General features: G+C 38.1%; 1 protein-coding gene across 1 annotated transcript; it reads right to left on the reverse strand.

Moving 5' to 3' along the window:
• Nucleotides 1-13,205: 13,205 nt before the first annotated feature.
• LOC139697884 (uncharacterized) lies at nucleotides 13,206-20,523 on the reverse strand. The gene is made up of 2 exons (XM_071596748.1): nucleotides 20,477-20,523; nucleotides 13,206-13,589 (listed from the first exon to the last, which is right to left on the reverse strand). The coding sequence occupies exons 1-2, from the start codon at nucleotides 20,489-20,491 to the stop codon at nucleotides 13,371-13,373; spliced, it is 234 nt and encodes a 77-aa protein (XP_071452849.1). The 5' UTR covers nucleotides 20,492-20,523; the 3' UTR covers nucleotides 13,206-13,370.
• Nucleotides 20,524-22,478: the final 1,955 nt, after the last annotated feature.

Here is a 22,478-nt window from a genome sequence, read left to right on the forward strand (position 1 = left end):
TAATGCACAATTCTTTATCCGCGGGCATAATAGTGTATTGCTTCATACTACATGCATTCAACCAAGACTTCTTCCGTTTAATCCTTCCTCTGAAAACATTTTACCTTGCTTCCAGCACATTCAATCCAAATTATCTTAATAGCAGTAGTATTATATTTTGAGTGCGTCGACAGCAAAGGTCTTTTTGCACCACATGGTTTGTAACCTCAAACCCCTATTAATAAATACATAAATATTTAAAAACAAAATCCTTAAAAGAAGGACACCACAGCGATAATTTTCCTATCAAGCCAGTCTCCCTAAAAATTTTAAAATCTCCGTTTAAGGAGTTAGGGTCATTCCCTAAAATATGAGCCAAATCACCCAATATATTCAAAATATCTCGTATCTTCCGGTATTTGTTTCTCTGTGCCATGATATGGTTCACCGTACGTCACACTCTTTGCAGCAAGGCTGTTGTTTTTGGTAGTGGTAGTTTGGTTTTTACGATGCTTCGACAGCCATAGTCATTTTACACCACTTTCATGAGTTGTATGACTTCAAAACCTTTTTGATAAATATGTAAATAAATGCATAGGTTCAAAAGAAACTGCGGGAGATGCCGCAACAGTATCTTTTAACGGAGTCATCCGCTAATGTGCATTTCAATGCAACAATTTCAGAGTGTAAAAAACATTCGCCTTGACTGGGATTCGAACCCAGATCCCTCAATGGGTTCGAATCCCAGTCAAGGCGAATGACTTTTACACTCTGAAATTGTTGCATTGAAATACATAGGTATTTAAAACCAACAGCCGTAAAAAGAGGATACCACAACTATAGTTTTCCCATTAGGCCGGTCTCGCTTAAAAATATTAAAACCCTATTTAAAGCGTAAGGGTCATCCCCTGAAATATTACTGAAATCATCCCTTATTTTAAAAGTTTCTCTAGCCCTCTGGAATTTGCTGCGACGTGTTAGGATATCGTTCACCCTCAGACGCAGATCCCAAATTATCTTATTCACTCCTATTTTCATCACCAACCCTCCCCAATTACACCATATCCATCGCATTTAATTGCCATTTGCAATCTCCTTGGTATACTACATTGCTGCTTTCATGTAGTGAATTGAGGAGTACGCTTAAATGTATGCCGTTTTTCTGTGCTTCGATAAAATTTTATTTTCGATTTTTTTATTTAAACGGTGTATTCCAGTGGGACGAATGGTTAATAATTGGAATATATTAACAAAGCGCCCGTGCTTCAAAATATTAACCAAACCTCAGTAACCAATTCGAAGGTTGATTTGATTACAAATTACTAAGAAAGTAATATAATCCCATTTCTTAGAGAACATGAATTACTGAAAATGTATGAAGGTTTCATATTAAAAGAACACCTACCGATCTCATTGTCCTACGATTAAGGGATATAGTATCTGAAAAGTAATATGTTTTATTAAGAAGAACTAGAAATAGATCTCTTCCCAGATAATATTGCCTCATATTTTTTATACAACCCTAAATACATTTAATTTCAAATATTCATTTTCTCCTTTTTTTAACTATCATTCAATTCTTATAAAATATTATTCCTGTCGACGTATTTCATAGTGATAACCTTCACATGTCATAAAATGCTGCCATTGATTATGATATGATTTGGTTTATGAGCTGAAGTACAGATTGCATTTAAAAATGGCATTACTTCGGGTGCAGTTAAAACAAAAACAAGATCCGAAGTCCCCAAATAATTTACGAAAAAATTAAATTAGGTTGGAAATATAGGAACGCGCAGAATATCTTAATTTCATTGAACCCAAGCAGATTCCAAGGCACCACGTCCAGGAATACAGAAAAAATATTCAACCAATATTTAATGTTGTATCGGTTGCTGATTGGGAAAAATTCACTAGCATTTATATTCAAAGCTTTATTGATTAAGGCTCTATTTACGTGTTATGTATTTAAGCTTCTAACTTAAATTTTTCCTAACGTTTACAGATAACCAAGTTGATAAAATATTTTATATTTTTGAATGAAACCAAAATTCTTCAAAGGCCGACGAAATACTTCAAAATGTAGATTTAAAACTAAGTTTTACTGATGGATTTTTATCGGCACCGTAGGGAATTCCAGCAAAGTATCACTCAATGCTTCCCAGTATTATCCCTAAGAAGTTAGGAGTAGAACTTTGAGAATCCGATGAAAACACGCTGAAATTATATGCATTCGCTAAACCTCACAGCCTTCGAGGAATTTCTACCTGCCTTGGGACGCAGGCGAAAAAATTGATAGAAGTCTTTTATCTTTATGCAATAAGACTTATGAAAAATTCACACAAGTGAACCTGCTATTAAACACATTTTTTTTATTCTTTGGCGTAATGGGACTTAAATGTTCATAACTCAAAATCCATTCCGATAATTTCCAAGTAAATATAATTTTAGATTCAAGGTACTGGTTAGATAACTATGCGTCCCTGGCAGTTGATATGAATGAGATTCTACCAATCTGAAGCTTCGTTTTGGAGCCACCTTCCCGGCGGCAATTCCTATTAATAATTTTAATTAGTATTTTGGCCCCGCTCCATTTCCCCCGAGTTTTATTAATTTTGTTTTCGTTTTGTTTTGAATTAGTTACAACAAATCCTACCTAGCTACCAAAATAATGGTCCACTCTATTTTTCACTCCACTTTTTTTCCAACCCCTCTAAAAAAAGCAGGAAAGAAAGGAAAAACCATATTGAACGCTTCATTAATTACCATTGTTGACATCTCCCCCAGCCTTTGGAGACTTCAACGCGCGCTCGGCGTCATGCCCCTCGTCTTAAGGTGAAATTGAATGAACTTAATAAAAATGGCTAATTTATAGCTATGGCCTTCTAACTTCTATATAACTTTCTTTTGACTTCGTGCTGAACAATCTCACCCACAAGACCCAAATAGTCGGACTCAAAGAGCCTCGTACCATTAGAGAGATGTTTTGGAGCCGTGCCTCGTAGGGCTGGCGTTTCGCGGCCGACAGAAAGAGGTCATCCGCCGACGCGTTCTCGCGGAAGCCAATGAACTCGTTTCCGTCCTCCTCATTGGCTGATTCTACAAGTTTTCCTCCTTGTGTTCTGGATATGCGAAGAAATTAGTTCTCGGAAAAACCCATGGGTAATTCCACGAATGGCGATACTAGTGCCATCACCAGCGTCAGAAATAACTTTCCCATTCATTCCGACACACAGCGGCGTGAATCGTAAGGTGTATGATGGGCCTTCGTCGCTCACCGGAGCGTATTATTGTGTTACATAACATAGTGTCCTCACTAAATCCCAATACGAGAAGTCTTACGTCATCAGTATAACTTCAAAGGGGTTACGGCAAGAACAAACGAAAGGTACCGTCGAAGCATTAAGGCACTACGACCTTACCTTGCTCGTAGTCGGTGTGATTATGTCCTAACCGGCTGTATATGTACGGCTTAATTGCTTAACTAATATGAAATCACTATGTCTAATAGGAATTCATTGAGACGAAACAACTGAATCTTTTTCTGGTGGGACTAGCTATAGAGATAGGCTATATAGTTTTTCCTGGGAGCGGAGTACATACCATGAATTACATTTCACTCCCTAGAAGCGGATGGGCACCGTGGAGGTGTTCACTATACCGGTCACTTACAGCATATGTCCAGATGAAGTTCCTGGTTGTTTCCGAGTCTTTTACCGGGATACCATTTTTCCTTGTTTAATGTGTGAAGGGTGATTGCGAAAAATAAATTGTAACACCCAATTATCTTTGAGGAAACTGCACTCACGTGATCACTAGATTCTTTTTTGTTTTTTATTGAACGATACTCATTTTTATCCTCTCTTAATATTTGAAGCATTTTAATTTTCAGAAAAACCGGTGCAATCAATGAAGTATGTAGTTTTTTCCCTTTAGAATTTTCAACATTCACATTTAACGGAACAAGAACTCCCTATAGCACAATATATCATGGAATAGAGTCCAATTTGGTTGGGTAACAACGCGTTCGTCAACACGCAGGTGCGAATTTGAGTAAAGAGAGGTTTCATCGCAGCCTTTTGAAAATCGACCATTCTAGTAAGTGAAAGCTTTATGATTACATATCTCTGAGATCGATGGATTGCAGCCTATTTCATTATCTCTGCATCTAAAAGTACATAAGACCTTGAGATTATCCAAAACCTATGTTTTTCCATGGATTAATGTGTACCCATGCTGGCGTGGGTTATTTTCCTCAGTAGCGCAACTAAATAAACTCTTTTTGTATTAAGTAAATCAACGTTATTTGAACGAAAAATTTAGTCATTGTTTACCAGAGACTCGTTTTAACTCTTTTCCCGAAGTTGCTATTTTTGTTTGGCATATGTATATGTGCGTAAATATTTTTGTGTTGACAAAAATAGAAAAGTTATAAATCTGAGAAACAGGTAGGAGTAATAAACATTTTCATTAGAAGTAGAAGAATAGGTTAGAATTGGTCCACATTGATTTTCATTATCTGACACAATACTCCAGTGTTTTCGCTGTTGCGTAGTTTAAGTTAAAACTTTGAAATTGAGAGCATTTTAATTGAATATTTGACCTAAAATCTATTATTTGCAAAATATATAGGTTCTCTAGACACTTTAGTTAAATGTCTCATCATATATTGAAATGGGTAAATACCAGTGGTTTAGAAGTTTTCTATAAAATAAAACTCACTTTTGCTTTTGAAATGAGAGAGAATCGCGGCGAAGCATATCAATAGCAAATAAATAGTTTATTTAAAAAGTTTAGTTTATCAGTGAGAAATCTTTACATATAATTATCGTGAGTTGGTCACGCAAGACTATGTGAAAGGAAACATACTTCATCGTCATAAGAGAAATCACAAGTAGTCCATTATATTCCACTTTTTTGGGACATCAATGAGGAAAGAGAAACCTCCCTGTAGCAAATTATAATGGTATTTAGAAGTGGGAAGATGTGATCTTATCTTATTGGAGCGAAGTGGTAAACTCAGGCGGAATTAGTGGGATAGGATGCCTACCACCCGGGTGGCTTCGTTAAAGTAAGGGAGGTACGTAAAATGAAACTGGGTTAGAACTTACTTATACATATATCCCACAATCATTATTTAGTTGACTTGGGAAATAATGTAGTAAAAAAAACACTTGGTGTGTTGCCAACTTCAATAATAGCCAGTACGTTTTTACCGGGGTATTTAAGAGTTATCAAATTTTCACAATTCTTCAGGGCAAATGTCCTATTTCATCAAGTCATCCCCCTCAAAGCCATAGCCAAGGATATTAACAATACTCAGGTATGCTTTAATAGAAGCCCAAAACCTACAACCAGTTTTTACAGCAGTTTTAAGTAAATTACTGCGCTTTTTGGGATCTTATGTCGGGTAAAATTTCCTTTATTCCGACGCGATTTCGTTTTAAATGCATATTTAATTTTCCCCCAGTGAAGAGGGCATTGTCAAACCAAAATTTACCCGACTCTCTGCTTTACAAGTCACTAATAAAATTAATGAAAGGATAGAAATTCCCAGACATTACAAAAAAATACCCGCTGAATATTTTGCTGTATTTTTTGTCCTTATTCAGTCAGGTCCTTATTCATGCTGTTTACCTTAAAATGATGAGTACTAAATCTGGGATGAAATGATTGTGAAGATACTTTTTTATAATTTTTATACCTAATTAGTCATATTTTATGCTTTTATAATTGCTTTCATTTTGAGATTTTTCAAATTTAAACAGGAAATGGTTAATTAGCTGGGTAAATTATATGTAATGATTAATGGCTTCTCACAGTTGTTATGGGAGGTCACGTGATTCCATTCTCTAGCACCCGCTTGTCAGCCTTATGCTACGGATATAATAATCCGAGATACATTTAATGATGCTTTACATCAGTTTAAGGTTTCATTGGGCGTCTTCACCATTATCTGCAAGGCTACGTAAGTCTTTTCAAAACGCAAAGTAACTAAATAGCTGCATATTCTCGGTGTTAACTAGGCTTCTATCATTTTCTAAGCCTCGAGAATTGAGTAGTAGATATAAGGTAGCAGGTTCTACTGACGACCGAAGAGCTTCCGTTCAAATCCTTAAACCCGAACATCAGCTTTATCCAAATCGCGTGTTTTTTTCGGAAAAGGACCATACTTCCTTGGTAAACCGCAGGCAGTGGAGAGAAAGAAATAATTTTCCTACCCCCCTTATTGCTGCAAAAATATTTGCCACTAAAGGGGTGAGATAGAAAAGCCATAGAGGAATAATAAAATACCATTGGAGGTGAGAAGTTGCTTACATTTGGTTCTATTAATTTTCATTTATAGTTATTTGTTTCATAGGTGCACACGGTGAGTAGTAATGCAGTCCGTCCTAATTTGCCCGCGTATTAACAAGATTTTTAATCGTTTCCGAGTAAATACTGTTTGACTAGTGGTTTGAAAGTTATCAGTTCGTTTGCCAAGTAATCGCTACGTGAGTCATCTTTACCAGAAGTGATCTCACCAATTGCTGGGCTTTCACGCGCTGATAATTTGCTCTTTTAAATCGTTCGCTTTCCGATTTACGCGGGGCTACAATTAGCAGTTTTGTTCCTGAAACTTAGGCTCTTCATGATTTTATGATTTCCCTTCAATTACATGCAAATAAAGCTTTCCTTATATGCCCTCTTTGCTCTCCTTTTTATGGGAGGGAAACTGAGACATATGTCCTCCTCATCTCTCCCCCGTTATCTGGACCACCATGTGAGAGATCCGTGCATCACCGCATTGAGACGAATTGCTTCGAAAATCCAATTCGTTGGCGCTGCTTCAGTAAACACGATGATGAGAGAAAGGATGGAAAATATTTTACTGAGCGTCAGGAGTGACTATGGAGAAAAGAGAGCGGTTGACCTCGAAGTCCTTGGTTTTGTTTGGACCTCTTTATAGAACGTGAGCAATGGAGAAAACAAGCGAAGTCCATAGTGTGTTAGCATAGCTATTGGCCGGAGGGCCAGCTGAGGATGCTGGGCTTCGTCGGGACTCTTAACTCTACATTCATTTGTCAACTGGTCACGAAGTGCGTCTCATTTTTCAGAATTACTCGGGTCATACTGATTGTATTTCGTACTGATTGTACGAAATACAATCTGCTGACTGATCTTTTCACGGATAGCGCCTGTGTAACAATCGCTAACTAATATCGCTTAAATAGGAGGTGTGTTCAAAACGTAAGGTGACTTTTCAAATTTCGCGGGCAACATGCATTCGATTTTCGATTGTTTTTGTTTTGTTGTGTTGGCACACATGTTCCAAACATTTATTTACAGCTTCAACAACATAGCACACTTAGTTTGTTATTGACAGATACAAATGTTAGACGGGTTTCGGTGGGCTCGGCGATTTTCTGCTATCAAAAAGAAATAGATCAAAGAATTTGCATCAAATTTTGTGTAAAAAATGAAATTAAGTGCTCCAAAACACTTGAAATTTTGACGGTGGCATACGATGAGACTGCTCTGAGTAAGCAAAATTTTTATGAGAAGATGCCAATGACGAACTTCGCAATGGACGCCATAGCACTTTAACAGCAGATGAAAACGTTGAAGCAGCAAAGAAAATTGCTTTGAAAAATCGTCGAATCGGTACTAGAGAGGTTGCTGAGGATGTTGGCATATTGGTTGGTTCGTGTCATTTAATTTTTCTGAATGTCTTGGGCATTAGACGTGTGTCATGTCCAAAAAGCAATGTGTCAACAAAGTTCGTTCCGAAACTGCTTACTTTTGAACAGAAGAAACGTCGAATGAGCATCGCTCAGGAGCTGTTGAATGACGTCAATGATAATCTTGATTTGCTCAACAGGATTATAATCATGGGTTTATGGCTATGACGTCGAAACCAAAGCCCAATCGTCCCAATAGAAGAACCCAGGAGAACCAAGACCGAAAAAAGCACGGCAAGTTCGATCAAATGTCAAGGTTTTCCTCCACTGTTTTCTTCGATTACCGTTGTGTAGTGCATCGGAAGTATTTACCACAAGGTCGTATGGTTAATAAAGAGTATTACTTTGAAGTTATGCGTCGTTTGCGAGAAGCAATACGAAAAAAATGTCCGGAATTTTGGAAAAACAGTTCATGGATTTTGTATCACGATAATGTACCTGCTCACTCATTGTTGCTTGTGAGAGATTTTTTGGCCAAAAACAACACCACAATCATGTCTAAGCCACCATATTCCCCGGATTTGCCCCCCTGCGTCTTTTTTCTCTTCCCGAAACTGGAGAGACCTTTGAAATGATGAAGATTTGTAACGATTGAGGAGATAAAGACTTCATCGCTGGAAGAGCTCAAGGCTATGCCAAAAAGTGATTATCAGAATTGCTTCGAGGATTGGAAAAAGCGATGGTACAAGGGTATTCAATCTTGAGTTGGGACAATTTGAAGGGGACAACTTGAATATTGAAGAATAAATAAATATTTTTTCATAAAAATATAAAGTCACCTTACTTTTTGAACACACCTCGTATATTCATAACTTATATAATTTTCTACTTGGCTTGAAGCTATAAATTTCGTGCATGACGCAGGACTATCTAAGCCATCGAAAGGCTACTTTTTCGCTTTGCTCCCTTTAATCCTACCCTATTTATTTATTTGTGAAATTAATAGTGGCTTTTGGCATAATTATAGCGGAAAAATCTCCCAAGTTTCCTCTGCCAGTATTTTGCAGACATAACTTGTAGGTAGTACATAGGAAACAACGTCATTAATTAAATACGTTTGACTTCACTACGGTAAAATAATAAAATGTTTGCGTCATTTACTATGTAATTCAACATTGTCGATATTTAAAGTTTTTTCTATAATGGAAGCACCATAGGCCTGGAGAAAGTAAGACGTCGGTGACATCAAAGTTGTATTTTTTTAAACTTAATGGTGTTTTTTCATGCTATTCATATTTTATGATAATCAAATATTAGTCAAATCAAAAAAATGTTGACCGATTATGCGTAAATGAATTATAATCCACGTATAAACGTATAAGTTATTCACTAGATGTGTGGTGTCTATGATGACATCTAGTCACTTGTGTTCTCATTTGGTAGGATCTTTATCTCCACTGGTAATGGACAGGTCAGGAAACATGTTCCGCATCTCCCTGTCCACAGGGTCACTTATGACCTCACCAGCCACAGCAGCCAAAAAACTTCATAGGCACTGATCTCGTAATGAGAACAAGGTTGGCCGTTGAGACGCACATCCAGTCAGTGAAAATTAGCTACAACCTGGCAATTCCGCTTCGAAATGGACTTATTTATTCTCACCACTGTAACTTGGAGTGTCGAAATCATGACTGCCTTTATCATGAACGCCGGAAAGTAGCATTGGTGGTCATGGTCAAACCACTTCTTCTCTGAAGTATTTGAATCTCCTGCGTCACGGGCGACATTTGAAAGTTCGTTCGAAAATTGCCGTTCTCAAACAACCTCTCTTATACGAAAAATTTCATATTTTACCAAAAAAATACATGAAAGTAAATTCATATCACATTCATACTCAAGTGTCGACCATTGGCCTACCATTCGTTGCATTAATTATCGCAATGCCTGTACAAATCTTAAACTGAAAAGCATCCTCTCAAGATTGTGAAAAAATATTGAGGAATGATTAAAGGAAGACTAAAACAATTAAATCTATAAATGAAATAGTTTATTTTCGAACAGGTTATTAAAATTAATATGTGAAAATAATACCGACATATACTATCAATTTTATGAAAAACTATTTTAAGTATGTTAAAATGTGACATGTACAATAAAAATACTTCAAATAAAATTAACAGTTATGCTTACTCATACTTGTTCAGACGCTATAGAAGTATTTAAAATGTATTTTCTCAAATAAGCACTCTTTCACTTTTCTTTATAAATTTAAATAGTGCATATAAATGATACCTTTGCATTTAACACACTAATTTTGGAGTGATATTTTTTGTTTAAAGGGAAATAAAAAACTGAGTTTCAGTCTGCACGTTCCATTCTTGTCACCAGGAGGCCAGAAAATGAGAGATACTCGTATTTGGCGATCACATGGATTTGTTTCTGGTACTTTGTTGACTGTAAGTTAAAGTACAAGTGGGTGTGGGTGCTCGAGACTAGCAAGGATCAATGCTATTTATTACATCCAAGCTAGAGAGTGCGCGATTAATTTGCATTCATTTGATTACGTGTGATTGGTGGGCCGCTGACGCAGGGAGAAATCTCTCGCAAGTCCGGTCTGGGTGAGTGCTTGATAAGGGCGAGGGTCATTGCTATATATTACACCTTATCCAGGGCGTTTTTTATCATATTTTAGTTTAATTGTTTGCTCTATTCTATCTTCACCATATCATTTCAATTTAATTTAAGTTTAATTAATTATTTATTTGTTCTCCCTAATTTCCCTCATCATATTCTTTGCCAATTTTTAAGAGTACGGCTGGGGATGATTCTTCCCATAATGTACAAGTTTACATTGAGATAAGAGAGATTATCGGAGAATGAAAAGTACTAATCTGATTGCTGTAATTATGGCAGGCTTTCATGCAAAATAAAGTCACGGTCTTTAATGTATTTTTATTTCTACTGGGGACTGAAGTTTTTCCAAATAAATTAAGAGCGCTCAAAACATTGTAAACATTAATCGCAGCATCCGACGCTCTAGGCCAGTTTCGTATCTGCGATTGCAGAGCCCAAGTTTGGGTAGGCACTCTAATCTAGTCGTGGCAATAAACTCTGCATCACGTATACGAGGGAGAGTTGCATCAACACGAAATAGGTGGATTTTGCTCACGCTGTAGAATTACTTCAGTAGTATAATAAAACTACATTGAACTGCAAAAAAATAAAACGCCATCCACTTAAAGCAGAACAAATCCATAGTTACTTCATTATTATTGAAGTATGCATGAAATGCATGAAAATATTAAATATTCAATATGGCAACAAATATGATTATTTTTGTAATCAAAGAGCAATTTATTTCTGGACGATAGTTGTGCATACCATTAAAATTTGAAATATCAAAAATACATGGAAATGGAAATATTTCAATTGAGTACATAGTCATATTTTTTCCCAGGTCTCTTGATATGATGACCCTTTCCACTCGAAATTTGCTTTTTCGGTGATACTGATCTGAAAAATATACTGCAGTGCAATTGCTGACATTGCAATAACACCAGCGAGAATTTAATCTGCTACCTATTCGACTGGTTTTCCTGATTCTTCCTTCATTCGCACTGATTGTATCTCCTCCAAGATGAAATGGATTTTCATTTGAATCAATTACTCAGGTAATCTAATAAAAACTCGAATCCCGGTTCAGGGGAGCGTATGGAAAACGCTCGGCCACATTTCTCATGTTTTTTTCCACTTTTTCTTTCGCCACATACGTAATTCCCAAATACTACTCCTTGTGAACCACTGATAGAACTCCTTCGGACTACGATTTTTTTAAATACCAACACCACACTCGCAAGTGCTGTCAATCCCTTCAACACATCAAGACCTCTTCCATAAGAAGTACTACTCCGATGGGACAGCAGCATATTTTTCGTGGCGCATTAAATTTGTAACGAGGTATTGATTTTTGCTCTGTGCCGCTGGTCCGTCTGGAAAGCATATGAATTTCTCCGAAAACAGAATTTTAACTGCCAAGAAGTTCGTGAGGAGTCTATGAAACGAATGGAAAGTGGCTGTGAATGGGGAAAACTAACCTAAAATGGCCACAAAAAATTAAGAGGTTTAACGTCGTCCTTGTCATTTGGACACTAATTACGGGCGAACGAGTGCAGCGTAGCATTATTCTAATGAATGACTTTGTCACTGTCTTGAGACATGGAAGTGTGGTTTTCAGACAAATTATCTGCAATCCCAATTACAAATCATTTGTCGAATGAATGTCTTCAATTTAGAAACCCGACGGTCTCTTTTCTATATATTTATGCGTGAGAAGGTGGGTAAGCTTTCCGAATAAGGTTTCAACGAAATCATCCGATGCTTTATAAATTATATCCAAGAAATAATGAACAAATTGAACCACGGTGAGTATATGGATAACAGATTCAATGAAGTAATCTAGAAAATATTTATATATTCAAATATTTTTAAATAGTTCGAGTGAGGCAAAGTTTTCAATTTGCAAAGTGACAGCTTTCATTAGGTAAGTTAAACTTCGCAAGGAAAAAAAATGCCTATATGAGCCACAGATGACAGTCCTATCTTCCTACTTGAATTATTGTGAGCTAGTCATGCGCCAGCAAACGCCAGTTTTATGCTTTAATATGAAAAGCATACGAAATCAGAATACCCCTGATAGTCCAGAAGTACACAATATTTTCATCTTAATTCGTCGCACTTAGGAATCAAAATTTTTATTTCAAGTGTACCATTTCCTCTCATCTAAAAAATATGAAAATTTTCCAATGATTTCCTAAGTACTAATGCCTCTAGTCTATGTACCCAAGTCATATTTCACCCTCAGAATACAAGTAACGTAACTTCAAAGATAGGAATTTTCCTTCTTACGTCCGAAAATTCGTTTTCCATTGCACATGATACGTTAGAAATATTAATCGGAGTATTTATTCCCCTATTCACTCCTGTCCGGTGATTTTAATGTCTATCTACGGAGCCGAAAAGGAGAGAGGCCGACCAAGCTGACATCCGTGATTGAAGTGGGCAAGGAGAAATTAGCTCTTACGGTGAGACTTGGGAATAGCTCGGCATTACTATTAAATTTCTATGAGTGTGTTGTTAATGCCTCTTCCCCCTTGTTTCTATCAGCAACTTTAATCTTAAGACAGGCTTGCTTTAATGCCTGGGTTAGTGACCCTGCAAGACGCCTCCAGCTGTAGCGGCATTCGGGCAATCCTGTCGATGCGACCATCGTGACAACAGCCTCCACAACTCAATCTGGAACCAACCGCCAACAAGGATTTCGTTTTGACTCTCAAGAGCGCGTGCCGTTCACTCCACCAATTAGCACGCTATGCTCGTGGGCCCTAACGGATGATTTTCATATTGACATAAACCCATAATGACATGACATGTTGACATAATGCTTTTTTTTGGTTCCATCAACCAATGTGGAGGTACAAAAAATACCATACGAGTACAGTTATAATTTTTGGGTTAAGATGAAATAACTCATGGAAAATAATATACCAATATTTTTTTGATTTTCAACATTTTTATTTGTGTACTTACAAATTGGATTCACTTGACAATGTTTGCTCCCAGAACATAACGATACTCGTCATCAGGCACTCTCTTCATTGTGCCAATTAGCTATTTTCGTAGGGAAAAATAATTCACGCCCACCGATGACGTAGCGTCTTCAAGAAGACCCCCTCAACCGTAGTGATGTCCTCCGCCTCCGTGGTGGTGGCCACCGCCGCCAGGGCGATATCCTCCGCCACCTCCGTGGTGGTGTCCCCCACCGCCGCCGGGCCTATAGCCGCCGCCTCCGTGGTGTCCCCCTGGGCGCCCGCCGTAGTGCTGCTCTGCAGTCTCGAGGTCCGCGTAGGCCATGGCCACCACGACCACGAGCAGAAGGAAGAAGGTCAGAGCCTGCCAATTGTTAAAGGAAAGAAGGGTGGTTAGAAAAAGATGAAAATTTCCTCGCGAAACATAGACGAACATTCTGAACAAAGCAAATCTTGGAGCTCCGCGAACTACTTTACGATATAAATGGGGCACGACTGCCGAGAAAGATTTTTTTTGGATGCGTTGTGTGATGCGCACGTTAAAATCTGTTTCATGCCCGTCCTGTCCTGTCCGTTTAGGAATTAAACGGACAGGACAGGATGGGTTTATTAAGGATAAAGGATCATTTTGAACTGCTTGTTCACAATCATCCCCTCTACTATATTAGGGGAAAGTTTACGAGTTTTTTTTCAAACAGGCCGATTAGGGGACCATTATATTTATACTACTCTACTAATTTCTTCTCAATTATTTTTTTTGGCTGAGTTTACTGGTGGTTTTAGATACCCCGATGCCTATTGCGTCGCCAAGCACCGTTAATTAATCATTTAGGAAGACCGGAATGTGACAACACTATACCCGTGCTTATATCGAGCTCTATGGCATTCGGCAAAGTCTGAATGGATTATAGCAGGACAACACGTACGGTATATGACGACTTAGACTGTATATCATGAGTACCTAGCAGCAAATATTCTCTTGCTGGATGCCATTCGTTCGGGAACTGCTACATCTTTGGCGCAAGTTCAACTTTTCGCTTGGAGGAAAAAATATTTGGAACGAGCAAGAACTCCAAAGATTAATGATACCAAGTATTAATATTGGGCAAAGACTGGATTTGGAGAAGATATTCAAAGCAAAGTCATCTAATGATGGCCCGAAACGAATAATACGAGGAGTAATATATCCTAGATGCTTAGCAATATGCCCAAAGATAATGTAATTTTGTGTAAACACTCAATTGAAGGGAAGAACAACATGAGAGAAAATTACATTTATTATTCCAAATGCTCTCCTGAAAAACGTGAACATGTGGCGTATAATCGTAATAACGCATTGAGCAGCAATACTTGGTGTGGTAAACAGGCTTTTTTTACTAAGCAGTACGATCGCTTTAGCCATTTTCAAGTTATTTATAGGCGACGCAGTGTTTTGCTTGTAGATAGTAAACCTGTTGATAACTATTAATATGCGAGAGCGTTCGTGACTTCCGAGCTTCCATTGAATACTGGAATCGCTGTGATGAAAGGAATCTATCGGAGACGCTGACGAAGTGAAGGAAAAACTGATTGGAAAAAACGTTGAGGAAAAATGGTTTATAAATTTTTTAGCTAAAGAATCTATCGCGAGGGAGAACTACTAATTTCATGCACGAATTAGGGGACAAATTGATGAAATAACTTCCAGAACAGCGGAGAAGACATTTAGAGCTTGGTGGGAAATGGGGAACCTTGGCGGGCGACTAAAAACCAACCCTCGATTTAAAAGCCAAATTGACTCATAAGTACGTGTACATTCGTCAAATTACTAAGGTGGCCGGTGTTTTTGGGATCATTATTACAGATAAATTCACCGAACCTATAATTGAAGGAATAGATTGATGAAGGTCTGGGAAATCATCGCTGCGTACAGTAGCGGTATTCGATAAGAAAAGTACAGGAAACAGCGTCGAGAGAAACGAGAGTGTAGGGAATCGAGAAGGCGATTAGAGGATTCGCAACGAACTTTGAAAAGAACTGAAGCGGATCCGCCGAATGCTATCTGCCGGGAATGGCGATGAATAATTCATTTCTCGCCGTGTAGCGTAATTTTCATTTTCTTAGTTAGTCTTTTGAGAGGACGAGAAAACTTGCCGGAGGATGTCTTCCTCCAGCACTGCCCGCTCTGACCTTGGGGCAAAAAAATCTCTCCCTCAGTCCCTTCCTCGTCCCATCCTTCTTCCCCCATCCCAAAAACCACCCACCTCCACCCACCCCCAAGCGGCCCTCTGCTCCCTCACCCCCAAACGACTCGCAAATTCCCAACCGACTTGATTTTCAAACAACCGGCGGTTGGAAAAAAAAAGAATTCCCCCGCCTCGATTCCCCGAAAGTCTGAGTCCACAGTCGCACTTCTTTTCGGTCCTGCCCGAACTCGCTCTCATGTGCTGCGAACGAACGCTAAGCACTTCCATTTGTGACCATTGAGGGTCGGGATAAAGGAATGGACGATTTTGACTAGCGTTGGAATTTGCCTTTTGCTATTCGTCATAAATTTCCTGGAAGATTATCATCGTTCGGGAGGGAAATTACAAAATAATCGTGGTTGTTTGAGAGGCCAGGCATGGCCAACACACTCGTATGAACAAATACACACCTTCAAAATCTGCCTCTAGGGTATGCTGAAGCGTTTATTCAATCACTATAACTCTTAAAAATGTCACCACTATATAGGGGGAATTGTGAACTGCGGTACAATTTTAGTCACGAATTTTCATTGAGAATTCTTTTCAACCCGGATTCTTTATTTGAAATATTATTGAGGTCCATGAAAATCCTCTTATTGAAATAAGATAGTATAACTTTTATCTCCACAAGCATTGCTGCAGTTTTCATCGTTACATAAAAGATTTTACAATTCCTAAGATTATAAAATTGGTAATTTTAAACTTGACTTGTGGAACTTCTCCATTACGGAAACAAAACTTGCTGATTTGTTGATTCCACTTAATGCACATGAAGTGTGATTAAGGCGCACTGCAATTTTTCTTTCCATGTCCGAATATTATATAGAAATAAATGTGTAAATTTAAGAATATTAGTCAATGATAGTAAATAGCTAAGATCGAAGTAACCGTTTCACTTTGTACAAGGGTCCTCAAAACCATAAATATATCTATAGTCTGTCCGATTTGAACATCATTAGAGAAATTCTTAGCTTTTATGAAACTATTTGATATATACTGTAATTGATTCAAGTACACCTTTTATTACAGTTTGAAAAGCATACACACACAAGCAAATACTGCATTAAAACTTCGGCCTGAAGGTTTTCAAATCGATTAGTAATTTCAATTCCAATTTGTCTGATGTACAAGTTACGGAAAACCTTATATTTTAAAGAAATTGCTCCGGGTCTGGATACTGAAAGAAGCCACGTTTTGCATTTCAGTTCCGAAGACCTGTATCATTGATTAGACCAAAAAAATATCCCTACGCGTACATAACGTGCCGCTTGGATTTCGCCATGAGCTGGACGAAATATAATCAGCCTGCACTCCCAGCCAGTATGTAAGTTAAACGATCTGGGCCAACACGCCGGATTTTAAATCAAATAATAAAAACAATAAAATATATTTCGAGAAAGAGAATATTTGCGGTTTGAAATCTACTTTGAGGAATTAAGTTTAGGAATGCATGCTCACTTACATTGAGTAGGAAAACTGAGAGTACAACTCTCTCCAAATCAAAAGATGGCAGGAATTTTAAAACAATGTCAAAAAAACGAGAAATTCGAGACATTTAATGCTACGAAAAAGGTAAATTATAAAAGAAGCCGGCAGTGAGGTGGCAAACGCTCCCGCAATCTCATGACCACACCCAACCGCCATGTCTTCCGGAGAACGTGCAAGTGGATCGCAAAAAAAATTCAAGTCTTAAAAATTCTCCTCGCATCAAAGATCTAACCGGTTTTCAAGGCAAGTGGACTCATTATTCAACGGAGTCACCCCCGCGATGAATTTCCTCCTCATTTCAAATGTTTTGACAGTTTGCCCTCTGCCCGTCAAAATGCGGACGCAGCAGCGTTGAGAAAAATAATGTTATGAACGATAATCAGGTTCGCAGAGCGATTGATCGATCGAGGGTCTTCTAATAAAAGCGAACAAAATGAATACTCATAAAGAGCATAATGCATTGCCAGAGCGTTAGTGCGATGGCAGGTGTGACAAAAACCGGGAAATATTACGTTCGGTTCTCTGCTCGAAGGAAACTTTAATGGAGTTAAAAAAAAGTTCACTGATCTCAAACGGGGTAGTTTGCTACCTGAAAAGCGCAAGAATTTAAAACGAGTACCCAAGATCGTTTTAGCTGGAGGATATTTCTTTGGGACGGCCCAGAAGCCCCTGAGGGTAGCTGGGGATCAGTCTTCATCGACCGCAATTTCGCGGTTCTTCCCATGTTACCCCGCGGCGCCTGTGACCACGACGCATCCCTCAAGGAGAAGGGGAGCAAAACTCTGTAATAAACTTCGATGGAACGCAGAAGAGGGGGGGGGGAAGAGTCATGAAGAGACCGTGAAGACGGCGAAGATGCAGCCCGAGGGGCTCTGTTGATGCTCGGTTTGGGGCGGGATATTACTGCGCGGCATTAAAGCGAGGGCGGGGATGACTCGGCGGGATGCTGGAAACTGGTAAAACTGGTACAGAGGTAACATCGAAGATAGTTAAGAGCAGCTGAAGGGGTGAAAGAAAAAAAAGAGTAGCGAGTGCTCGAGATGAGCAAGAACTTCGCGGTCAGTCAACCATGAGAAGTTAGCTCGATGCACGTAATTACCCCATGCTAGAGCGCCATCTAGGAATTGGGGAGAGAGGTCATCGAGGACGTCGAGCCAGACGTCTGGAGGACTGCCCTTTGTCTGCGTAGGGAATGCCTTTGAAATGTGAACTGATCTCGAGGCATTGAAAATGATAATGGTGCAATAGAATACGAAGAATATGAAGTTAGGAATAGGTTATCCGGTGGGGAGAAGTGAACTGTGACTAGCCGATCCCCAGATCGATGACCCTTTATGATTGCAGAGTACATTAAACAACCCTACTGGATACTACGCTACCTGAGCTACTGGCATCAATTTGTCGATTATTTTTAGTTTTAAATGATCGCAAAGTTATATATTGTATATAGTTTCATTTTTTCTATGAGCACATACGGATATTTCGCAAGCAAATATGCTCGATCAAATTACTGTGCTGATACACGAGGTACAACGGTAAAACGCCTTGAATTCGCTATAATTAAGTGAAACAGTCGTAAAACATCCACGGGTCGTTCATAACAGCCATGCGGATTAATTAAGATGCCGAGCAGCGTGTGGGGATAACATTTTCAATGCATTAAGGATTTAAACAGTATGATTTTTACCTTCTCATTATCGAAGTGATAGCATTACGAATAAGTTATAAGGGTAAACAAACGAAAGATCTGATATTTAATGCCAATTGTTTAATATTGTATTCGCAATTATTTTACTTGTCGGCACCCTTATTAAATTCTTATGACCTTTTGGACATCAGACTTCTGATGTGATTCTATTTTCTCAACCATTTATTTACGTCTCACCGGTAACCGTACTTAACGATTCACCACACAACGTCAATTCTCATTAATGGTTTCATAAACTAAATACTGTTTCGATTATGAGTCGCTGTCATCTTGGCAATATCTAGCACGATTTCATATCTACTCGTGAGGGATTCATTTTATGGTTAATAATTTTAAATGACTGATTTAAATTTTCTTGGAGTGGGAATAGAGCCAAAGAGTGACCAGACAATAATTATTTTATTTCAAAAATTTGGTTTTACAATTAACTTCCGGTCTTCAATTTTTCTGCTTGCAGAAACATAGTTTAATCGGTTTCTACAAAATTAATGCTGAATACAATTTTCCCAAAGTAATATTTCAACCCATGCCTTACATTGCCTGCTTCCTGCAATTCTAAGTGCTAGATTTATTTAACTCCTGCGTACAATTGTAACTGTGACCAGAGGCAAGGAATATTTTCCATCGATAGGCAACTCTTGTGATATTCTCAATTAGGTCAGGCAATTGCTGCTGTTTAATAAAATATAAAAAACTGAAGATTAATCTTCCGTTCTCACAGCTTTAATATTACGTAGTCATCCAAATGCATAAGAGGGAAGCGTATTATCACACGATTGTGGCTAGAACTGCCCACTGTGCGTTCTTGTCGAAATAAAAAATATACCTCAATAATTCATGATTGAAACTGTGAATTTCAGGGATTTATTAATACTGAACATTCCAAATTGTTCAGTATCGGAATATTCGGAAGGAGTCGCAAAATACCGACTACACGAGTGGGCCAGATTTCCTTTCCAAAAAAACAACAATTTTGGAAATCGTAAATCTATCAAACTCAACTTTGATATCGCATCTATTATTCCAAGCTCCTATTTAGTTTGAAATTCCCATCACAAAAATAGCACTCCTATCAGAAAATATTTCTTTTTATATTCATCCCAAATTACCTACTTTCGCCTTAACATTGCAAAATTTTAAAATTATAGGTTTAAAAATATTTTCCCAGCCTGGTCATTTCTTCGTGACCAGAGGCATATGTTTAACATCGAATAGTAATAGTGAAAAAATATTAGCCTACCAAAGAGGTATGTGCAACAAAGACGAAAGACGTGCAACGAAGATATGCGACAAAGATGTGCAACAAAGACGGAACTAGAGCTCAATAATGCACTGAAGTGTATGTGAAAAACCATCACACCAGATGGAGAAAAACCCTAAATGCATCGGTTTTTGCAAAAATAAAACCCTTCCCTTTTGCCACATGAAAAAAAATCTGGCTTATACTTAAAAGTAGCAAATACATGCTCGCACCTGGCATATGTCATATATGCCAAAAAAAGTCTTAGTCGCAGTCGGAATAAATAGTTTAACAATAAAATAAAGAGTTTCTGTATAATTTAGAATCAACAACACCCATTTGGCCATAATATACCCATTCATAGCATCCTCGTGTTTTAGGTGCAAAGAAATATAACTCTGAAGGGAAATATATTATAAATATTAAATTCCATAGTCTGAGGTATTTTGCGTCTTTTCCTGTTCTTTCCCATGACTTGATATTTTCTACATTGGATACGACGGCATGCGACTGTTAATATCATATTGGCAATTATCTTAAGCTAGCAGAATTATAGGTTTTAGTGGGAAAAGCGGAGGGTATATACTCACCCTGCGTCCGAACATGGTGGAGTACTAGTCGAGGTAAACTTCAGTTGACGACTGATCCTTGGGGGTGTAGCACAGCGGATTATATACCAGCGAAGCAGATCGGGAGAGGAGGAAGAGCAGCAGCAGGAGGAGGAGGAGGAGGAAAAATGGCTATTGACCTCAGCATCCGAGTGTGTGCTGAAATCCCCGTCTCCGCGAAACAGGTATTCTTATATACCGGTTATACCCGCGTCTCTTTAAATCCTTGCATCCCAGTGGATGGGCTTAATGATCGCATACCATTTGCGATCACGCGGCCATACATTCTGACCCCACCCCGTCCCTGAACCTCTCCTGTCTGTTATGGAGGGCGACCTATCACGGGGCAACAAATCATTTCCACTCCTGAGGTTTCTATCAGATCACCCCAGGGCACCCATTCGCACTGCCTTAAAGTCTTCGGCTGCGGCCAAGGCCCGAGACTGGTGACAATAGGTCACCATTGTCCGAGTCAGTGCATGTACCAGTGACATCTTTTTGATTGCGTACGTCTTCGATGGATAGTCTTTCAAATCAACGTCTGTCATGGTATCTCAGCATTTGCACACAGCGTAGGGGACATTTTAATCTGCAGCCAGTTAACGATCGTCTCTCTTCCTTTCCAATTCATCATGGAAATTTCTTAAATTTTAACTGTTTAACGAAACATCAAAATTCCACAGAGAAATGTCATCATCGCAATAGTTTTGTTCATCTAAGAAGTTGTGTTTGATTTCTTTCAAATTTTGACTGAAAGTTGCAAATTTAATCTTTTTAAAAAGTATTTTTTGCAACTATAGTAATTTAAATTTATTGCATGATATATTTAATTTTTGGCCGTCTTCTGCAGGTGTTCTAGGGTTTGCGGTTACTGGTGCTCACTATCCGTCCTTCACGTTTTATAGTAGGGAAGTTTAAGGAAATGCCGAGTTTGTATTGCAAAAGTATATCGCTTTACGCCTCAAATTCTGTTCCTTCCAATTGCCTGGTCATGTTTTGCATAATTTTCCGAACACTGGACGTAGTTGACAAACAATCCCTTTCCTCAAATATTACTGCTTATATTCAATCAAACATTTACTATTACTGTTCTCATTACTAATAGTACTCTCTTTATAATACTCATTGTATACATCCGCTTTATAATCGTAAGTCAGATTTCGCCAGTATCTATATTTCCATTATTATTATTTCCATTTCCATTGTTTCTTGCTTGGTCTTGATTTGGTGTTCTCAAAAGAATGACAATTCATTTTTATCTATTAATTTAGTGCCATTTTTAAATTTACCTTTCTTTAATTTTTCTTTACTGAAGATGTGCCATACTCAAATGTGTCTCTTTACAAAATATAACAATTTTTATTGTTGTGATTACTAAAATTCTTTAACGTCTGTGACTCATCGCGTCCCATCATACGAATTCTGACATATTGAATCTTAATGTTTCGCTGTACGCGTGTGAAAAAAGTCTTACACGCCGTACTATGAATATTATTATTTATATTTTAATTTAATTAAGAAAGTTCGAATAAGTTGAGCGAATTAGGTCTCAGAAAGATTGATCGTTCATAAAGTTCTAGCTTGCGCACCTCCATGATTGCTAAAATTACTCAATGATTGCACCATGGAATGAACTCAGTTTTACTACTACTTACCAATAATACAGTTCGGCCAGATATAAAATACCATTAATGTTTAGCTCTAAGCCTTAGGTCTTAGCCTGTGGTGGAAGAATTTCAGACCTTGCATATCATGATGTGAGAAGGGAAACTCTTTCAGTAAGCAATAGTCATTTCAACAACTATTAGCTACAGAATAGCCATATAGTTAAGCATCAGACGTGAACTGACGACGGAAAGTAGCAGAGGGGCAGTATTTACGATGTCTGCCGCCGATTTAAGATAATGCTTTATGTTTTAGGAAGCATTAAAGCTACTTTGGTTGCAAATATTGATTAAAGCTCAAGTATCCATTTTATTCAGTT

The sequence above is a fragment of the Hetaerina americana genome, unplaced genomic scaffold (assembly GCF_022747635.1).
Source record: "Hetaerina americana unplaced genomic scaffold, ioHetAmer1.1.p SCAF_8, whole genome shotgun sequence".
NCBI classification, from domain to species: Eukaryota; Metazoa; Arthropoda; class Insecta; order Odonata; family Calopterygidae; genus Hetaerina; species Hetaerina americana.